This window comes from Musa acuminata, chromosome BXJ1-8, assembly GCF_036884655.1.
Source record: "Musa acuminata AAA Group cultivar baxijiao chromosome BXJ1-8, Cavendish_Baxijiao_AAA, whole genome shotgun sequence".
NCBI lineage: Eukaryota > Viridiplantae > Streptophyta > Magnoliopsida > Zingiberales > Musaceae > Musa > Musa acuminata.
Genome location: NC_088334.1, coordinates 52,448,607 through 52,463,898, shown reverse-complemented (window position 1 = coordinate 52,463,898; position 15,292 = coordinate 52,448,607). Strand labels below are relative to the sequence as shown.

Genomic DNA, 15,292 nt, shown 5'->3' with positions numbered 1-15,292 from the left:
CTTTTGCTTCAGTCAAAGGTTTGCCACGTACTTTCTCAAAGTTTTGCTGCGCGCTTCTCGGTCAACGTTCTCGAAAAGCTGCTGCATGCATACGCAGGTTTTGCACATGTCCTTCTCGTCGCCCTGCTGTGTTCCAAGGAAGAACCAGCGACTGCTGCAACTATGTTCACACAGTGTAGAACAGGGCTCCGTGGTGGGAGAAACTAAGGGAGAAGATGGCCTTTTAATGCTGCTAACGACACTCGCAATCATGGATGCGTCGGAGACGACTAGTCGTACAGATCAGCTCATTAATTTTCTTGGGCAGGCAGGCAGGCAGGCAGTTGGGGTGGGGTGCTTCTTCTCCTTCCTTGGGGAGGGTATTTGGATTACTACAAGTATCAGATCTTGCACCGGCGTTGCTGTTGCATGTCAAATTGAAGCCTCGGGCTTCATTCATCACATAGGAACTCCTCCTTCGTTTTTATAAACATCGACAAACATATAACTACAAAAGAAAGATGAAGAGAGAATCGATCAGTTTAATTGAAGAGGAAGAGGAGGAGACAGAGTCCTCCTCTTCCAAAGGTTCACCTCCTTCTTTGGCTCCACGGCCGCCACCTTCCCACCGAGGATGATCGGCGCAGAGTGAGGAATGATCACCTCGTCCTCCTCAGCATCGCTGCCTTCATCGCCAGCGTAGTAAGTGCCCTCCCCGCCGTCTTCCCTCTCCAGCACCTTCCTCCAGTCGAAATCCCCCAGGCTCTCGCGGCTGCTAGCAAATCTCCTCGTCTGCCCGAGCAGGGGCGCTCTAGCCGGCACCGCCGCGGCGGCCCGCGTAGTTGGCCTCGTGGCGCCGCTTTCCCCCGCGTCGGGTCCTCTGCTCGCCGCCGCCTTAGCCTTGCGCCGGAATATCTTGCGGATGATGAATGACGGCTTCCTTTCCCGTCGGTCGGGCGACGGCTTTTTACACCGGGAGGCCATCTTCCTGAGCTTGATCTGGCCCATGCACGTGACCTTGGGGGACGTGGGTTCCTCCGGCGTCTCGAAGCCGCCCCTGTTCTTCTGTTTGCGTCGGGCCTCCATGGGTACGATCGACACCATCGGCCCCGAGAAGCCCTTGTTCTGAAGCGCCCTCATCTTCGCGGGATTCTCGCGTCCCGGGCTATAGGGATGGTGTGGGATATGGGAGAAGGAGGCACGGTTGGGGAGGAAGCTGATGATGGACGACCTTCTTGGTTTCTCCATGTATACAAGAGGCTGTAGCTATAGAATAGCGTGGAATCGCCACCAATTCCTATATCACCGGACCGAAGCTACCGCAGTACAGAAAAGGAAGGAACTTGATGAACTGTGGAAGAGAGAGAGAGAGAGAGGCGATATAGGAGGAGGAGGAGGAGGAAGACAGGAAGAAGCTGGTGGAAGGAGAGCAGCAAAGAAAGGCTCAACAAGTACTGCGTCTCGGTGGGTAGATAGGTGACTCGGTAATTTAAAATGGGGCGGAGTTGCGGGGACGACTCTCTCAACGTTTTCGTGCGCTTGCGGACGGGAGTTAATTGGGAGGTTGCACAAGGGCCCCTTTGCTTTGGCGAATCACGACGAGGCTTGAATGGACGCGAGATCGACACACACCTACCGGCCCATCCTTCCCAGAGAAACTCGTAGTCCCCCGCGGCAGGCCGTAGAAAACGCGCGTGGGATTGACGCGTGCGTGTGTGGATATATATATATGTATATATATATATATGTATATGTATGTATATATATGTATGTATATATATGTATATATATATACACGAATGTAAAGGAACATGAAACAAGATTGCTATTCACTTATACGGAGGGTGGATTACAAACTTATATAATCCATCACAATGACTGTACACCTATATACACTAATCTGAACATCAAAATGCATAATAGAAGAAAAATATATAAAGATGGTTGATGGATTATATATGATAAAACAAATAAACTCATTACAAGTTAAAATATATGAAAAGGTCGCAAACTAATATATAATCAGTCTTTCTTGATATATCACGAAAGAGAATTTATGTGATTTCTCTATATTTGATTTGATCTAACTTGGGTTTGTGCATAATTAGATGATAACAATGTTGTCAGAGTAGATCATTGATGAATGTTTTAATAAAATATATATTTCAGACATAAGAGATATGATGCATGAAATTTCACCTACAGCTCGATTTTCTACTTCAGTCACAGATTGTGTAACAATTTTTGCTTTCATAAATACCAAGAAATAATATTAGTATATAATGTATCTTGTGACTGGAATAAAATCATCTTGATTACTTACCAGTCAATATCACATAAGACATAAACTAAGAGTTTGATGTAAATGGTAAATTATTCTTCAAATATCATGACAATCGCTTTATAATAGTCCAATGTTGTGTCAGATTATGTATATATTGAACAATTTTATTGATATTAAATGAAATATTTAATCGGATAAGAGATAAGTCTTGAAAAGCTCCAATAACACTTTGAGATAAGCATCATATATCGAAGAAGATTCAGATATTGAAGTAGACACACAAGTTTAAACTTCCTTTGCACTGCTATACAGATTAATAAGTCTATGATGTATTTATGTCGAGAAAAAAAAAATCTTTAAATATTAAAATAACCTCAACACTAAAGAAATAATGAATATCATCAAAATATTTACAATAAAAATTGCGTGAGAGAGCCGGTAAGAATTGATCAATAAGGAGTGTGTAACTGCATCTGCATGTAACAATGAGATCATCAACATACATAAGAAAAATATCTTGTGTTTGTCTTGATAACTTTTTATTGTCAGCATTTGCAAGAACAGAAATGTAATTGTCATAAAAACTGAAATGATCAGATTGGGCTCATTCAATTCTGGTTTCTTGATCAATTCAATTTATCGATTGATGTGGTCCAACATTTCCAAGTCACATCTACAGCAATTAGAACGACCTCCTTACCATTGTCCACCATTCGGATGCCTTTCAAAGGTGTCGTCGTAGATTCAAATCCCTTTTGTAGCATATAACGCCTGCTTCCTGCAATCCGGACGAGTACTTTCTGTGGGACTTGATTGCGCCATATGCGTGATGCAGAAATAGAGAAATTCGGTATGTATTCATACCACAGTATTCTAGTTGCAATGATCTCATTGGTTGAGCAAACCAAGCAAAGACCAAGGAAAACAAAAATACAAGTTAGACCATATGATATGCATCAGTTGACAAACACTCCACTACAAAATGAGAAATTGGCTACAACCAACTGTTCAAGTTATCGGCTGCCTAGCTGACATGGAAAAATCACAAAAACCAGAAATTTAGCATGCTTCTAAGATCATAGTCATACATAATGCCTTATTATTTAATGTGGTCATAGTCAAATATTAGAGCAACACTTTTCATGGTCACTTGCATCAACAGGAAATATTCGACCAGTCCATAAGCAGTCATTTAATCTATGCAATCTACATGGCTCTGAATAACAAGACTAGTGTTTATGTTATTGAGCTACAATATGCCTAATACAAAATGTAGTCTAGAGAAGTTTTCATGAAGTGACTATCTTCGTGTCTTTTCTTCTTATTCTTCTTCTTTCCTTTTTCTTTTGAGAATAATAGAGGGTGGTGATCCCACAGTATTACCTAGGCTTAATAATTCCACTAGGCCAACAAGATACCACTTTTCTTTCTAAAAGTCAACAGCAATTTTCAGCTCAAGTTTCTGTTTCTTACCTTCTCAGCAATCTCCTCATCAAACGTCACTTTTGATCATAGTCTCGTTCCTCATCAATCTCTTCTTCACTGTCGGGCACTGAAGATTAGCTAGAACATGAGGTAGACAGGAGATGTCATCGTTGAACAAGATTAGCTAACTATATAATGTGCAAAAACAATCAAAATGTCACTGACAGAAGACAGTGGTAATAAGAAGAGAGAATCCGTTTGCAGAGATGCTGCAAATGCAAAAAATCCTGTATCAATATACTGTACATGCTTTTTATATTTCAAGCAACGGATAAGCCCAGCTAATTCTTCTTGGACATGTTCCTGCATGCTGACATGCAATCCGAAGACAAGACCTAGAGACTGTCCAGTCATGGTAATGTCACCCGGTTTTCCATTAACAGATATCTTGTTGCCTTTGGGATTAGCAGCAAATCCTCTTGCAAATCACGACATTAATTTACAATTAGGATGGCCTACAAACAAGTTGGAACCAACAAATATACTTCAAACCATTAGGAGATGAAGTTCATCTCTCATGGCTGCAACATCAGCTACCAGAATTTAGCTAGTAGCCATCAATCGTAGTCCATCATTCACATCTTCCATTGATCCCAGAAATGCCTGATCCACCACCTGAACAACCTCTTGCACCAATTGGGTTCAGCTTAGCTCACAATTTTATTCAAGGAATTTCCATGCTACTCTGCTTGGAACTTCCATACTCTTCATACCTGATGTTCACAGTTAACACCAAACCATCATCTTACTTAACAAAATGCTCTGCGACTGCCAAAGGTTTCCATTTGATATGATCAGAAACAATGCTTTCAAATATAGAGACATTAAAAACTCTCATCAGTTTATTATAGTTCATAATATCACAGACAACCAACAGATATCTGCACTGTCAGTTGCATCATTGTGACTCAAAGTAACTAATTTAGCATTAAACTGGTACGTAGTAATTTGACAAGAATTTTTTTGCAAATTTTGACCTCGATTAGAGAATTAGAGGTGCTGCAAAGAACCACAGATTAGAAAACCTACAACCAGAATAAACTGTATTACATAAAATGTTATACGAACACTTCCAATCATCCATGGTTTAATGGATATCAGAAATATGGTTTAATGTTATATGAAAAATCAGAAATATCAGCAAAGCCAGCGGATAGGAGAACAACTTCTGTCGCTCCCACGGTTTAATGGCTCCAAGAAGTTTAAACATGTGTAGAACAAGACGAGAGTAAATTCATGACTAATTTCTGTCGCTCTTATTTCTTTTATTGGACTTTGAGTAGGAAAGTAAGTAACTAATCTAAAACATTATGGCTAGAACAAACTTCAGTCATCTAAAAAACAAATTTTGATGTAGATAATCAGCAGGAGGATGCATGGAAGGTGTTCTTAAAGAAAGGAGGACCAATAAGAGTACCTCTTTTGCAGGTCCTGATGATATACCCGGACAGCCACAACTGGAAAGGACTTATCTGGTAACATTGTTAACGCAGTCCCCCTTAAAATCATCAATGCTTCCAGTGCTACTGGTACCATTAGCATCACTAGGCCTCAGAGATGACTGTTCCAGGTTCCAGCAGAATCATGAGAACTTTTATGAGAATTAAACCAACAAATCGATGTTGTATTCCAGACTAAAATCAGAATCAGCAAAAAAAAGTCCCAAATTAGCAACAAACAGGGGAAAGGAGCTCGGCCGAGAAACCTCGAAAGCAAGGCGAGACGTGCATCCCATGAGCTGCAGGTTGCCCAGAAATCTCAGCTTCATCTTCTCGATCCGGAACAATTCCTCCATAAACATCGGAAAAACCATTCGATCGGAATCCAACCGATGGATGGTTAATCCTGATCGGGCGACGGAAGCGGGAGCCGGGAATTGGGGATCCGAAGAGGTGCGAGACGAGGTGTAAGTCCAACCCAATTGGGAATCCTGATCGACCACCGACCCTAAACCAAAGAAGGAAGCGAGAGATTTTGGCGTGGATCTCAAAGGCAACGATCAAGATGTTGCACGTCTCGCAACGCATCATGCGTTGGACGAGTACACGTGTTGCTGTACCCACGAGTCATAGGGTCAACGGAGAGGCCAACAATGTCCTTCTCACGCATTAACGGAGACCTGACATGTGTTGCTGATGGTGCCACCTTGGCCAGTCGGTTCTCACGAGCCCAGTGAGTTGAGTCACGTGCAAGTTATGCTAAAGGCCTTCAAGACGAGCTCATCCCGAAAGGCATAGGCGGTGCTGGACCACTTGGTTCGAACCACCGGTCTGTGCGAGGTAATAATTAACTGGTTCAAGATCGATCTATAATTGTTACCCGCTTATTAGGCCGGTTCGAGTGAGCTGAACCGGCCGGTTCAAAGCCCGATTTATCCGCATTGGCTATATTAACCCCTAGCTGACGCCGCTCGGGGTCTCCTGCTTCTTTCCCTCTTTTCCACCGTATCGTGTGACCAATCCTTCTTTGGCTTCTTCCGATGGCCGGCGGCGGAAGGGCGAGACCGAACATACTGGTGACAGGGACGCCGGGAACAGGGAAGACGACAACATGCTCGCTCCTTGCCGACGCCACTGGTGTCTGCCACATCAACGTCGGCGACCTCGTTCGGGAGAAGGGTCTCCACGACGGCTGGGACGAGGAGTTCGAGTGTCACATCATCAACGAGGACCTGGTTCGGATCCGTGACCCTAAACCTTGAGTTGTTTGTTCTCGTAACCCTACTTTTACATATGGAATTATTTTACGTCTTGCTTAATGTCTGATTATTCAGTGGCCAAAAGGCCAAAGAATAAAAACCGAAAATTTTCGGATTTTTAGGTTGTCGTATAAGAGGCTTAAAATTTACATTTTATAGTGATCGAGGAAGGTTTGATGGGTTCGAAGGTAGGTTGTTATTTTTATTTTTCTCAGAGGAAATGGTTGAATTCTGTCGTTTTTCTGGGAAACGCAAGACAATGAGAAAAATATAGAGTTTATTTGTTTTCCTGAAATCTGTATGGAAAACAGTGTTGATCTAATATCTTTACCACGAGTACCGTGGTGAAGAACTTGAGGCTCCAAGTTATGTTTGCAAAAGCCATGGGTATATAGAACTTTGGGTCTTCGCTGACCTCCAACAGCTCCACCATTACCTACAAAATTGATCTCTTTTTTGCTTGTTTGCTCGAACAAGGAACCCTGGAAACTTGGTCGCTAAGTAATGCTTGGAGTTTGAGGTTCTCTTAGGAGTTTTCTTCTCCTTTGTTATTGTGCTATACCATTCATTTGACAAACACATGATGTTGAAGTTTTAAATCTTTTAGATATAGAATCAGTCGGTCATAGAGTACGGTTGACTTCACTGCTTTTAGATATTTAGACCTATTGGAAATTTGATCTTAATGTTTATTTACTCTCCTTTCTTCTAATTTATTCTTTTAATTTTATTTTTTGATTATCCATTTCACTTTCTTTCTATATTCTTGTTTGCCTTTTTTACAATTGTATAACCAGGAGTATTTAGATACACAGAATCAGCATAACAAACCATTAAATCCATGAATAAACAGTTTGTATCAGACATTTGTTTGCTCTGTTTTGGCAGATCCCATCAATTTTTCCAGGAAATTATTTTGGTGCCCTAATTTCTTGCTTTCTCATATTACTTCTTATTACATATCAGAACTGAATAACTTAATTGCCAATGTTCATATTACTTAGCAGTAGTAGCTGCAATGCCTGAGAGTTTCCAATCTCTATATGCTTCTGACTCGTTTCTTATGTCAGTCTCTTTGCACATTTTTTAAGTGAAAACCTGCCTAGTTGTATATTAGGTTGAACTACACTATGGACCACTAACTCAGGACATCAAGTGGAATTTTTATGGCTTATTGATGATGAGGGAGAAATTTAAGTACAGGAGAAATGGAAAAGAATGGACAACTAACCTATGTATTGGAGATTTTATAAAGTGGACATGAACACATTAGTGCTTGAGGTCAAGTGATGTATTTGTTTCATGCAGAAAAAATCCATTTTTGAAGGTTTATGGAGATATATTTTTGTGGCAAATCCATCAAATTGTTTCTTGGTGATGGTATGTGCAGGAAAATTTGGAAGAATTGTTATTCATTAGTTTTTTGATGCAGCACACGAGATCATGAATTTCACTCTATTCATGCACATAAATCTAGGGGCATAAGGTTTGGAGTTGAATGAGTTTGATTACGCAAAAACAACAACATGGAGACATTAAACTGGTTTTGATCCTTTTGACACAATTGTGGGTTGGTGGATCAGTGGTCGACTTCTTCCCTGGAGCTGTATTGACTAACAAACACAGTCTTAAAAGAAGGAGACCTTGAAAAGAGAAGCGGAAAGAAATGGCAGCACTGACAATAAATCATCAAAGCGACATGATTAGTTCATGGCCTTTAAAAAGTTTAAGACAAGATGCTCATGTTGATCGTTCCACCTTTTTCCTTCTGTTTAAATTAGTTTGGATCATTTCGATTTCCTTTCTTTCTGTCTCCTTAAAACTACATTGGCATTATATTACTCTGACTGACTATGAGGATGGAAGGATAAGGTAGATTAATTTATTCAAATAACTTCTCCAAAGATCTGCTTGAAGGCCAATGTAGATGTTCCACCTATGAAAACATGGTTGAAGCTGTGTTTCACAGCTGATAAAGATCAATATGATACATCGACTCATCTCCACCCATAGCAGGGGACACTTCTGTGAGTAAATTAACTTGTAAGGTAACCACAGTCTACCTCCTTGTCTTGAGATGCAGGAAATAGAATTGTTGTTCTAAAAATGTATTGCCATGCTGAGAAGAAGGTTTTTTTTTCTCTCAACAGATTTCTTTCACATGCTGAACCTCATAGTTCTTTCTTGCAACCTTCAACAATTGAGTGCTCTTCATATGTTAAACAGCTAGAAGCTTTAGCAGGTTCCATGCTATTCTGTTATGTTCGAAAGAGTAAGTTTTTACAAGATATTTGTCAACTTGTTCTTTGAAGGAAAAAACTTCAGTATCTGAACCAGTTTCACAAATGTTGTTTGTGCCCTCTTTTTTATTCTGGTATGTTATATTTAAGCTTTCTCATTGAGTTTATCAGCTCTGTTACTTTTGATTAGATGGTTTGTAGTCAATTAGTTCTTTTGCTAGATGCACAAAATAGTATTATGGGCGGAGGTTTAGAGGAATATAAATGTGCTTAAAAATGATATGATCTGTTATTTTCCACGAGAAATGAGAAAATTGTGATCATGTAACAATAATTACATAATCACAAAAATGGGTTAGTGACAACAATGAGATAGATCCTCAAGGAAATGAATGATCACAAGGGTGGAAAAAGGTGATCTTTGCAGAATAATTATGATTGTTATCACAATAACTTTCATTTACCTGTGTAGGTTGATTTTCTCTCATCTTGCAAACTAAAATTAATGAAGCTACTTGTAGTACATTCCTAATGAGCTGCTTAAGGTTCATTGTTCACTCGTGATACACCCACATTAACTTTTTGCCCTTAATTTGGTGTATAGGTGTGCGACGAACTCGAGGACAAGATGGAAGATGGTGGAAATATTGTGGACTATCATGGTTGTGATTTCTTCCCTGAACGTTGGTTTGATTGTGTGGTTGTTCTTCAGACTGATAATTCTATTTTGCATGATCGCTTATCTAGCAGGTATGTACACTAATCTACGAAACAGTTTGTGATTTCTTTTTTTGTTTGCTTATTGATTTTGCTAGTGTCCTTTTTTTATTTTCGTGACTTGTGGCTATCAATTTCTCTATTGCTTACTTGCAGAGGTTACATGGGCCCAAAGCTTATCAACAATATTGAGTGTGAGATCTTTCAAGTTCTACTGGAGGAGGCAAAGGCAAGCTACCCAGAAGACATCGTGATAGCTTTGCAGAGTGACACCGTGGAAGACATTAGTAGGAATGTGACCAAATTGACAGAATGGTTCAATAACTGGAGGCCACGTAGATCCTCTTAAGTATAATATAGCCATTAGGAATGCATCTATCTTGTTTATCTGTTGACATAAAAGCTAGAGAGAGATTACTCTCAATTAGAATATGGTCATTTATGAATGTGTCTTTTTTTTGTTAGTGTGAGACATAAAAAGCTGAAGAGGGATTACTTTCATGGAGGGACAGTGAACCAAATAAAAAGTTTGGTTGTATGTGTTTGCATTAGTAATATTTGCTTACCTCACTATTGAAAACTAGATTTTTGTTTGAAATTTATGATTATAAATCTTATGGATTTCTTCAGGTTGAAAATGAGGATTTGACAAATATGCTTGTTTACAGGAGTCCAACCAAGGTTTCAATTGGAGTGAAAAAACAACAGGAAATCGGTTTGTTGATTCTTCATTCACTCTGTTTGCAATTAATGAAACTAAGATATTGATTTTGATTCAAGTTTTCATTAGGCCTACCAACTGCATCTTTTGCTAAGCTCAGCTTATCTCTGTACAATCCCTAAGATGGTTTTCAACATATATTTTGCTTTAACTTTCCTCAGTACTCGATCATTATTTTAGAACTAATATCACTTAGCAGGGCTTTTTATATCCCTTTGTTCCTAATTATTATCATACGTATAAAATTTTCTTCTGCTATCGCAAAATGGTGATATGGTGATATAGCCATATGGCTTGATTGTATAATGTGAGCAGCAAAATCTGATGGTATACACAGCATTTATTGCTTCATGAGCAACAGTCAAGCCTTGAACCAACCATTGAACAGCAGGGTTTAAGCAGGTCCAAATGAGAAGTACCTATGAGAAATTAACAATGAGACATTTGGATGCCCCTATGGCCTGCACAAATTCACCATGCAACATCCACATTCATCCTAATATACAATCACAAAAGTATTTGCAGCCATGCCATCATCTGTTATCGACCTTCACCCCTGTTCAAAAGCCTCGATGCAAGGAGTCATCTCATTCACCACCTTTGTTTTCTCGTCGCGCATCAGAAGATCATCATACAAATTCACAGAATCCTTGGAGAACTGTGTCAGTGATTCGAAGATGCTGGCCAAGCCTATTTTGAATCCGTTGATGGTGATCTCGTGGGTACTCCGCATGCGATCACGATGCTTCGCTTTCTCCGCTTCCAACTTTCTCCTGCACATGTCTAACAGCTCTTTCCTCCCTGATAAATACTCGATCCGCTGACGCATATCTGGCTCAGGCTTATCTTCAGAAAGCTTGGACTCCAAAACCTTGTTCTCTGCTTTCTGCAATGCCAGAACCTTATGGTCAAGCTCCTTTGCAAGCCTATCGACCTTTCGTTTCTGCTGCTGTTCCTCCCCTTGCGTGATCCATAAACCTCTCACGGTTCTGATGAAATTTCTCATGCTGCAGGATACAGATTGATCATGCAGTTTTCTTAGTGAGGTTAACCACTCATGACAGATAACAACCATAGCAGGTGTTCCAGCTTTGTGTGAAGGAAATAGGGATCTAGCTCGAGAATAGTATTCCATGTCAGATAAAAGAAACTTCGATAGCCATCCATCAAGAGCTTCAACATATGCTTTCTGTGCTGCGATATAGCCTGTAAAGCATGACCTCCAATTACGAAGCTCAGTCTCCAGCATGATAGTCGCAAGACGATGTGATTCATTGCAGAATTTTCCATAAGCAGGGCATGTGAATGAGTTCACTTCGAACATTATCTGTTTTTGGGTTTCGTGTGACTCTACCATTATCTTCCAGGTCCGTGTTAGGCTGCAAAAGTGAAAAAGAATGACGGAGAAGGCATAGTTACTAACAGAAGAAGAAAGAACATGTGATATTTGCCAACCATGCATCTGGTGATCCACTATTTTTCTTACCCTTGTAGCAGTTCTATGATTTGCGGCTGCAGTTCTTCATCTCTCAATTTCTGTATTCTTTCTGATATTGATTCAGCTGCTCGTAATGCCACCCAGATTCTTGCATACAGGTCTCTTGCAATAGCCCTGGTTTTGTCAACTGAGCGTGATTTGGCTCCCTTAGCTTCTTTGGTTCTTAGCTGCAAGCATTTCTTCTGGTAATCTTGCCAGGTGTGATCTCCAGCCTAAAAAAGAATGACAAGCCGTGAAAAAGATTTCTAGTTGAGAATATGCTTAGAATAGAATATTCATTTGGCAAATCTTTGGCTTCCTCGTACCATAACACATGCAACATCAAGATACACAGTCAACTTTCTCGCATTTCCTAGTGCTTCATTGTCACTAATAAACCCATTCGAAGAAATAATGACAGGAAGTCATAAACGGAGAAGATATACGTAGTGAAAATGGAGAGGAAGCCTTCGCCCCAACAATTTATAGCCAATTTATATACTTGCTGGAGGGAAAATAGATCAGGCTTAACTGAGTCTTGCTTTATTGTTAGTTTAATCCTTGAATAGCTACCCTTTGGGAGCAGAGATATGCGATGATCCAAATTTTGAGGAATATATGTGCACCAACAGACTTTACAGGGGTTGAGGTGGAAATATGAATTTGCCTGGGCATCGATTTATACACAAAAAAGAGCACCTTATTTTGTGGAGCTCAAAGTTCGAAGAATATACCAAGAATAAATCCAGAGAGCAAATAAGCCTTATCGTTGTTTGAGACATTGAAAAATAGAGAGGAATAGTAATTTTATGGCATAGACTATAATTTTCTATGTCCATTATGAAATTAATCTTTCACTTCTTCCCTGAATGTGTCATGGTCAGTATGATTACTCTTTTTTGCACCTAAGCAACAAAAGTTGCCTGTCGTGGTATCAGTCTCATAAGAAGGCTTTTGTTGGTGAAAAATCAAGTGAATGTTGAAGACAAGTGTACCTTCACTTCTTCATATAGCTTTTTCTCCCAAGCATACAACCTTCCTAGAGTTTGTGAGTGGCTTCCTGATTCCATCCCGACATAGACATCGGAAAACTCACTCTTGCTTTCTGTCCATGATGCTGTACTATTTGAGCTCGATGCAAGTTGACTCCTATAAGATGAGGAGAGAGATGGAGACTGATGCCATGTAATTGCCTGAACGACTCCTGTATGAACAATGGATGCGCACCCAATATCAGTAAAACTAAAGTGCCATTCCCCGGACTTGATGTTTACCAATAGGAAGAGTTTATCCAAAACATGAAAATATGTAAGCATGATGAATGCCCCCTAACTGATACTCTTCATGTATAATGTTGGGCAAAAATAACAGAGAAGGACAATGCATGATCCAGAATTAAGTTTACTTGGTTTAGAGAAATAGTAGTGGTAAACATTTATTTCATTATAGCAAAGCAATCTAGTGTTCAACTTTCTTTTACATTTAAGTTGTTACTCTAATTGTTAAGAAAAAAGGGGCAGTCTTTGAACAGATTGCATATAAGTAGAGAACTCAAAACTCATCCATGGTTGAAAAGGTTCCTATACTCGGGAAGAAAGAGGTAATATAGTTTCCCCTTCTCAATGAGTGCTGTAAAACAAGTGAATACTAATAAGCCTTGTATCCCATCAGGACATTAGCAAGACTAATCAATTAGAATCTTCATACCAGTTCAAGAAATGGAAGTGATAAGACAACAGCTAACGCAGAGATCAATGAAGATAAGGTGAAAAAGAGCAGTAGTACAAGAACAAGAGTAATCCAGTCATACCAAGAGATGAAGAACAAGGGAATAATGAAGCCAAAGAGTAAACTTTGTTCTTTAACCACATCGAAACCTTTTACTTGCTTCTGCTCTCCTTCCCTAACCTCTATCCAGCTTTAGTGCAATAAAACCAGGGAGAACCCACAATGAAAAGAATAGCAGAAAAGGCAGGGAAAAAATCGACCTTTTATCTCCTCCGGCCCCGACGAGGGCTGAACCATGTTGGCCTCCAGCATCCTCGAGACCTCCTTCCCAGCATTATATGCCCTGATGAAATGGTCTTCAACATCTCTTAGTGCTTGTAAAAGCTCTCGTCCCTTTTCCGGCGTTTCCAAGACAGCCAGCTCCTGTTCTTGCCCGGCGTCGCTTCCTTGCACCACCATTCTGCCACCACCGCTCTCAGGCGTCTCTCCCACACCCAAAGCTACCATCTTTTCTTTATCGTCCACCACTGTCCCGTCTTTCGCCTCGTCCTCCTCCTCCTCCTCCTCCTCCTCCTCCGCTTCCTCGAGTTCCGGGATGCCCTCTTGCTCCCTCACCGCCCTCAAATCTTCATCTGAGTTCGGGTCTAGTCCCCTTATCATGACCACCGGCTCCTCTGCCGGCCGGACCTCATCGAACGGGCTGAAGAAGTCCCAACCAAACACCTCCGGCGGCGGAGACGGCGGCCTCGGTCTCGCCGCAGAGAAGAAGTACCCGCAACTCGTCTCCCCCGCCCTCATATCCTCCTCTTCCTCCTCCTCCTCATGGTCCTCCTCCTCGGCTTCCACAGCATCCGCTGCATCTGCATATCCTGCCGAGCTCGAGTTCGACGGCGAGGAGGGAGGAGGGGAGGGGTGGTAGGCTACAGATTCGGTCTTTGGTTCCGACGGCATCTGGCGGAGGTAGGCGCAAGAGGAGGAGGCCGGAGCGGGGTCACCGTCGCCAGACGCAGCGGGGAGTGTTATAAGGAGGGGCGCGGGCGCAGACAGGCGGGCAACGAAAATGTCGATGGCGGCGGCGACCGCGTTCAGTGAATGAATGTATGCAGCGTGAGCGGCGGCGAGGTCGTACCGGCGCTCCACCGCCGCCCTGATCAGTCGGTTCCTCTCGCGACACAGCGCCACCGGGTCGTCGTCCTCGCCGCTTCCCCCTAGCCTTGACGCCGCGCAACCCCCCATGTGGCGCCCCTCTGTGTGCGCCTCTGAGAGCGAGAGAGAGAGAGAGAGAGAAGCGGGCGAAATATGGGTGGGATGGCGGGTGCAGAGATCAGAGGTTTAGGACAGCATTTATATACAAAGAGAGAGAGAGAGAGAGGATGGATGGTCAAAGTCAAAGCTACAGAAGGGAGTGGGGAGGCGTTCCTCGTGTCCAGTTATGCACGAAGGCTGGGATGAACCCTCAAAATAGAGGCAAAGTGAGTCCAAATGGTGAAGAAGATGAAGGCATGGCATACAAGCTTCAGACTTAATACGTTGATTAAACCCCGTGATGGGAGGATTACCTGATCACAGTCTCTTGTTAATGATTATTCATTCTATGATATCATCATCCTTATTACACCAGTGAGGATGAGGGCGACAACACTCGAAATCTGTCCATGGCTACTGCCTTCACAAAGAATATTTTCCACAGTCGCCTGCAGCTTTCTGGCATCAGGAGGGACATGTTTGATTCTTTCTTACTTACCACAGTAAAAACACAGATTTGCTTCCACAAGCACTCCATGTACAAGTCTGCAGCTCATCAAATGAGACAGAGGCAACTCTCCGATGCTCCTCGAGTCCTCTCGGTTCCTCCACTAATGATCGTCAATTATTTGCAGCCTGCTGCATAACCTTTTAGCTCCATAAGAGCTCTCTGAAGGTTAACACTGTGTTCAGTGCCAACGTCGGAGGAAATGCTCAG

General features: G+C 41.6%; 3 protein-coding genes and 1 long non-coding RNA gene across 6 annotated transcripts; 1 reads left to right on the top strand and 3 right to left on the bottom strand.

Moving 5' to 3' along the window:
- Positions 1–441: 441 nt before the first annotated feature.
- Positions 442–1,459, bottom strand: LOC103995549 (uncharacterized protein At1g76070). Its single transcript, XM_009416152.3, has one exon. It carries the CDS (start codon positions 1,225–1,227, stop codon positions 517–519), a length of 711 nt encoding a protein of 236 aa, XP_009414427.2. The 5' UTR covers positions 1,228–1,459; the 3' UTR covers positions 442–516.
- A 1,249-nt stretch (positions 1,460–2,708) lies between these two features.
- On the bottom strand, positions 2,709–5,732 carry LOC135588821 (uncharacterized). 3 transcript variants are annotated; one of them, XR_010476489.1, is made up of 3 exons: positions 5,454–5,715; positions 5,166–5,309; positions 2,709–4,461 (listed from the first exon to the last, which is right to left on the bottom strand). It is a non-coding gene; the product is annotated as an uncharacterized LOC135588821 (long non-coding RNA). The 3 variants fall into 3 exon arrangements; XR_010476490.1 differs by having other exon boundaries at positions 2,709–3,826; XR_010476488.1 differs by having other exon boundaries at positions 2,709–5,309; positions 5,454–5,732.
- A 426-nt stretch (positions 5,733–6,158) lies between these two features.
- Positions 6,159–9,986, top strand: LOC103995550 (adenylate kinase isoenzyme 6 homolog). Its single transcript, XM_009416153.3, has 3 exons — positions 6,159–6,422; positions 9,291–9,436; positions 9,560–9,986. Exons 1-3 carry the CDS (start codon positions 6,228–6,230, stop codon positions 9,750–9,752), a joined length of 534 nt encoding a protein of 177 aa, XP_009414428.2. The 5' UTR covers positions 6,159–6,227; the 3' UTR covers positions 9,753–9,986.
- A 412-nt stretch (positions 9,987–10,398) lies between these two features.
- On the bottom strand, positions 10,399–14,653 carry LOC135588819 (protein ALTERED PHOSPHATE STARVATION RESPONSE 1-like). Its single transcript, XM_065081154.1, has 4 exons — positions 13,590–14,653; positions 12,597–12,805; positions 11,611–11,834; positions 10,399–11,503 (listed from the first exon to the last, which is right to left on the bottom strand). Exons 1-4 carry the CDS (start codon positions 14,563–14,565, stop codon positions 10,675–10,677), a joined length of 2,238 nt encoding a protein of 745 aa, XP_064937226.1. The 5' UTR covers positions 14,566–14,653; the 3' UTR covers positions 10,399–10,674.
- Between the last annotated feature and the right edge of the window lie 639 nt (positions 14,654–15,292).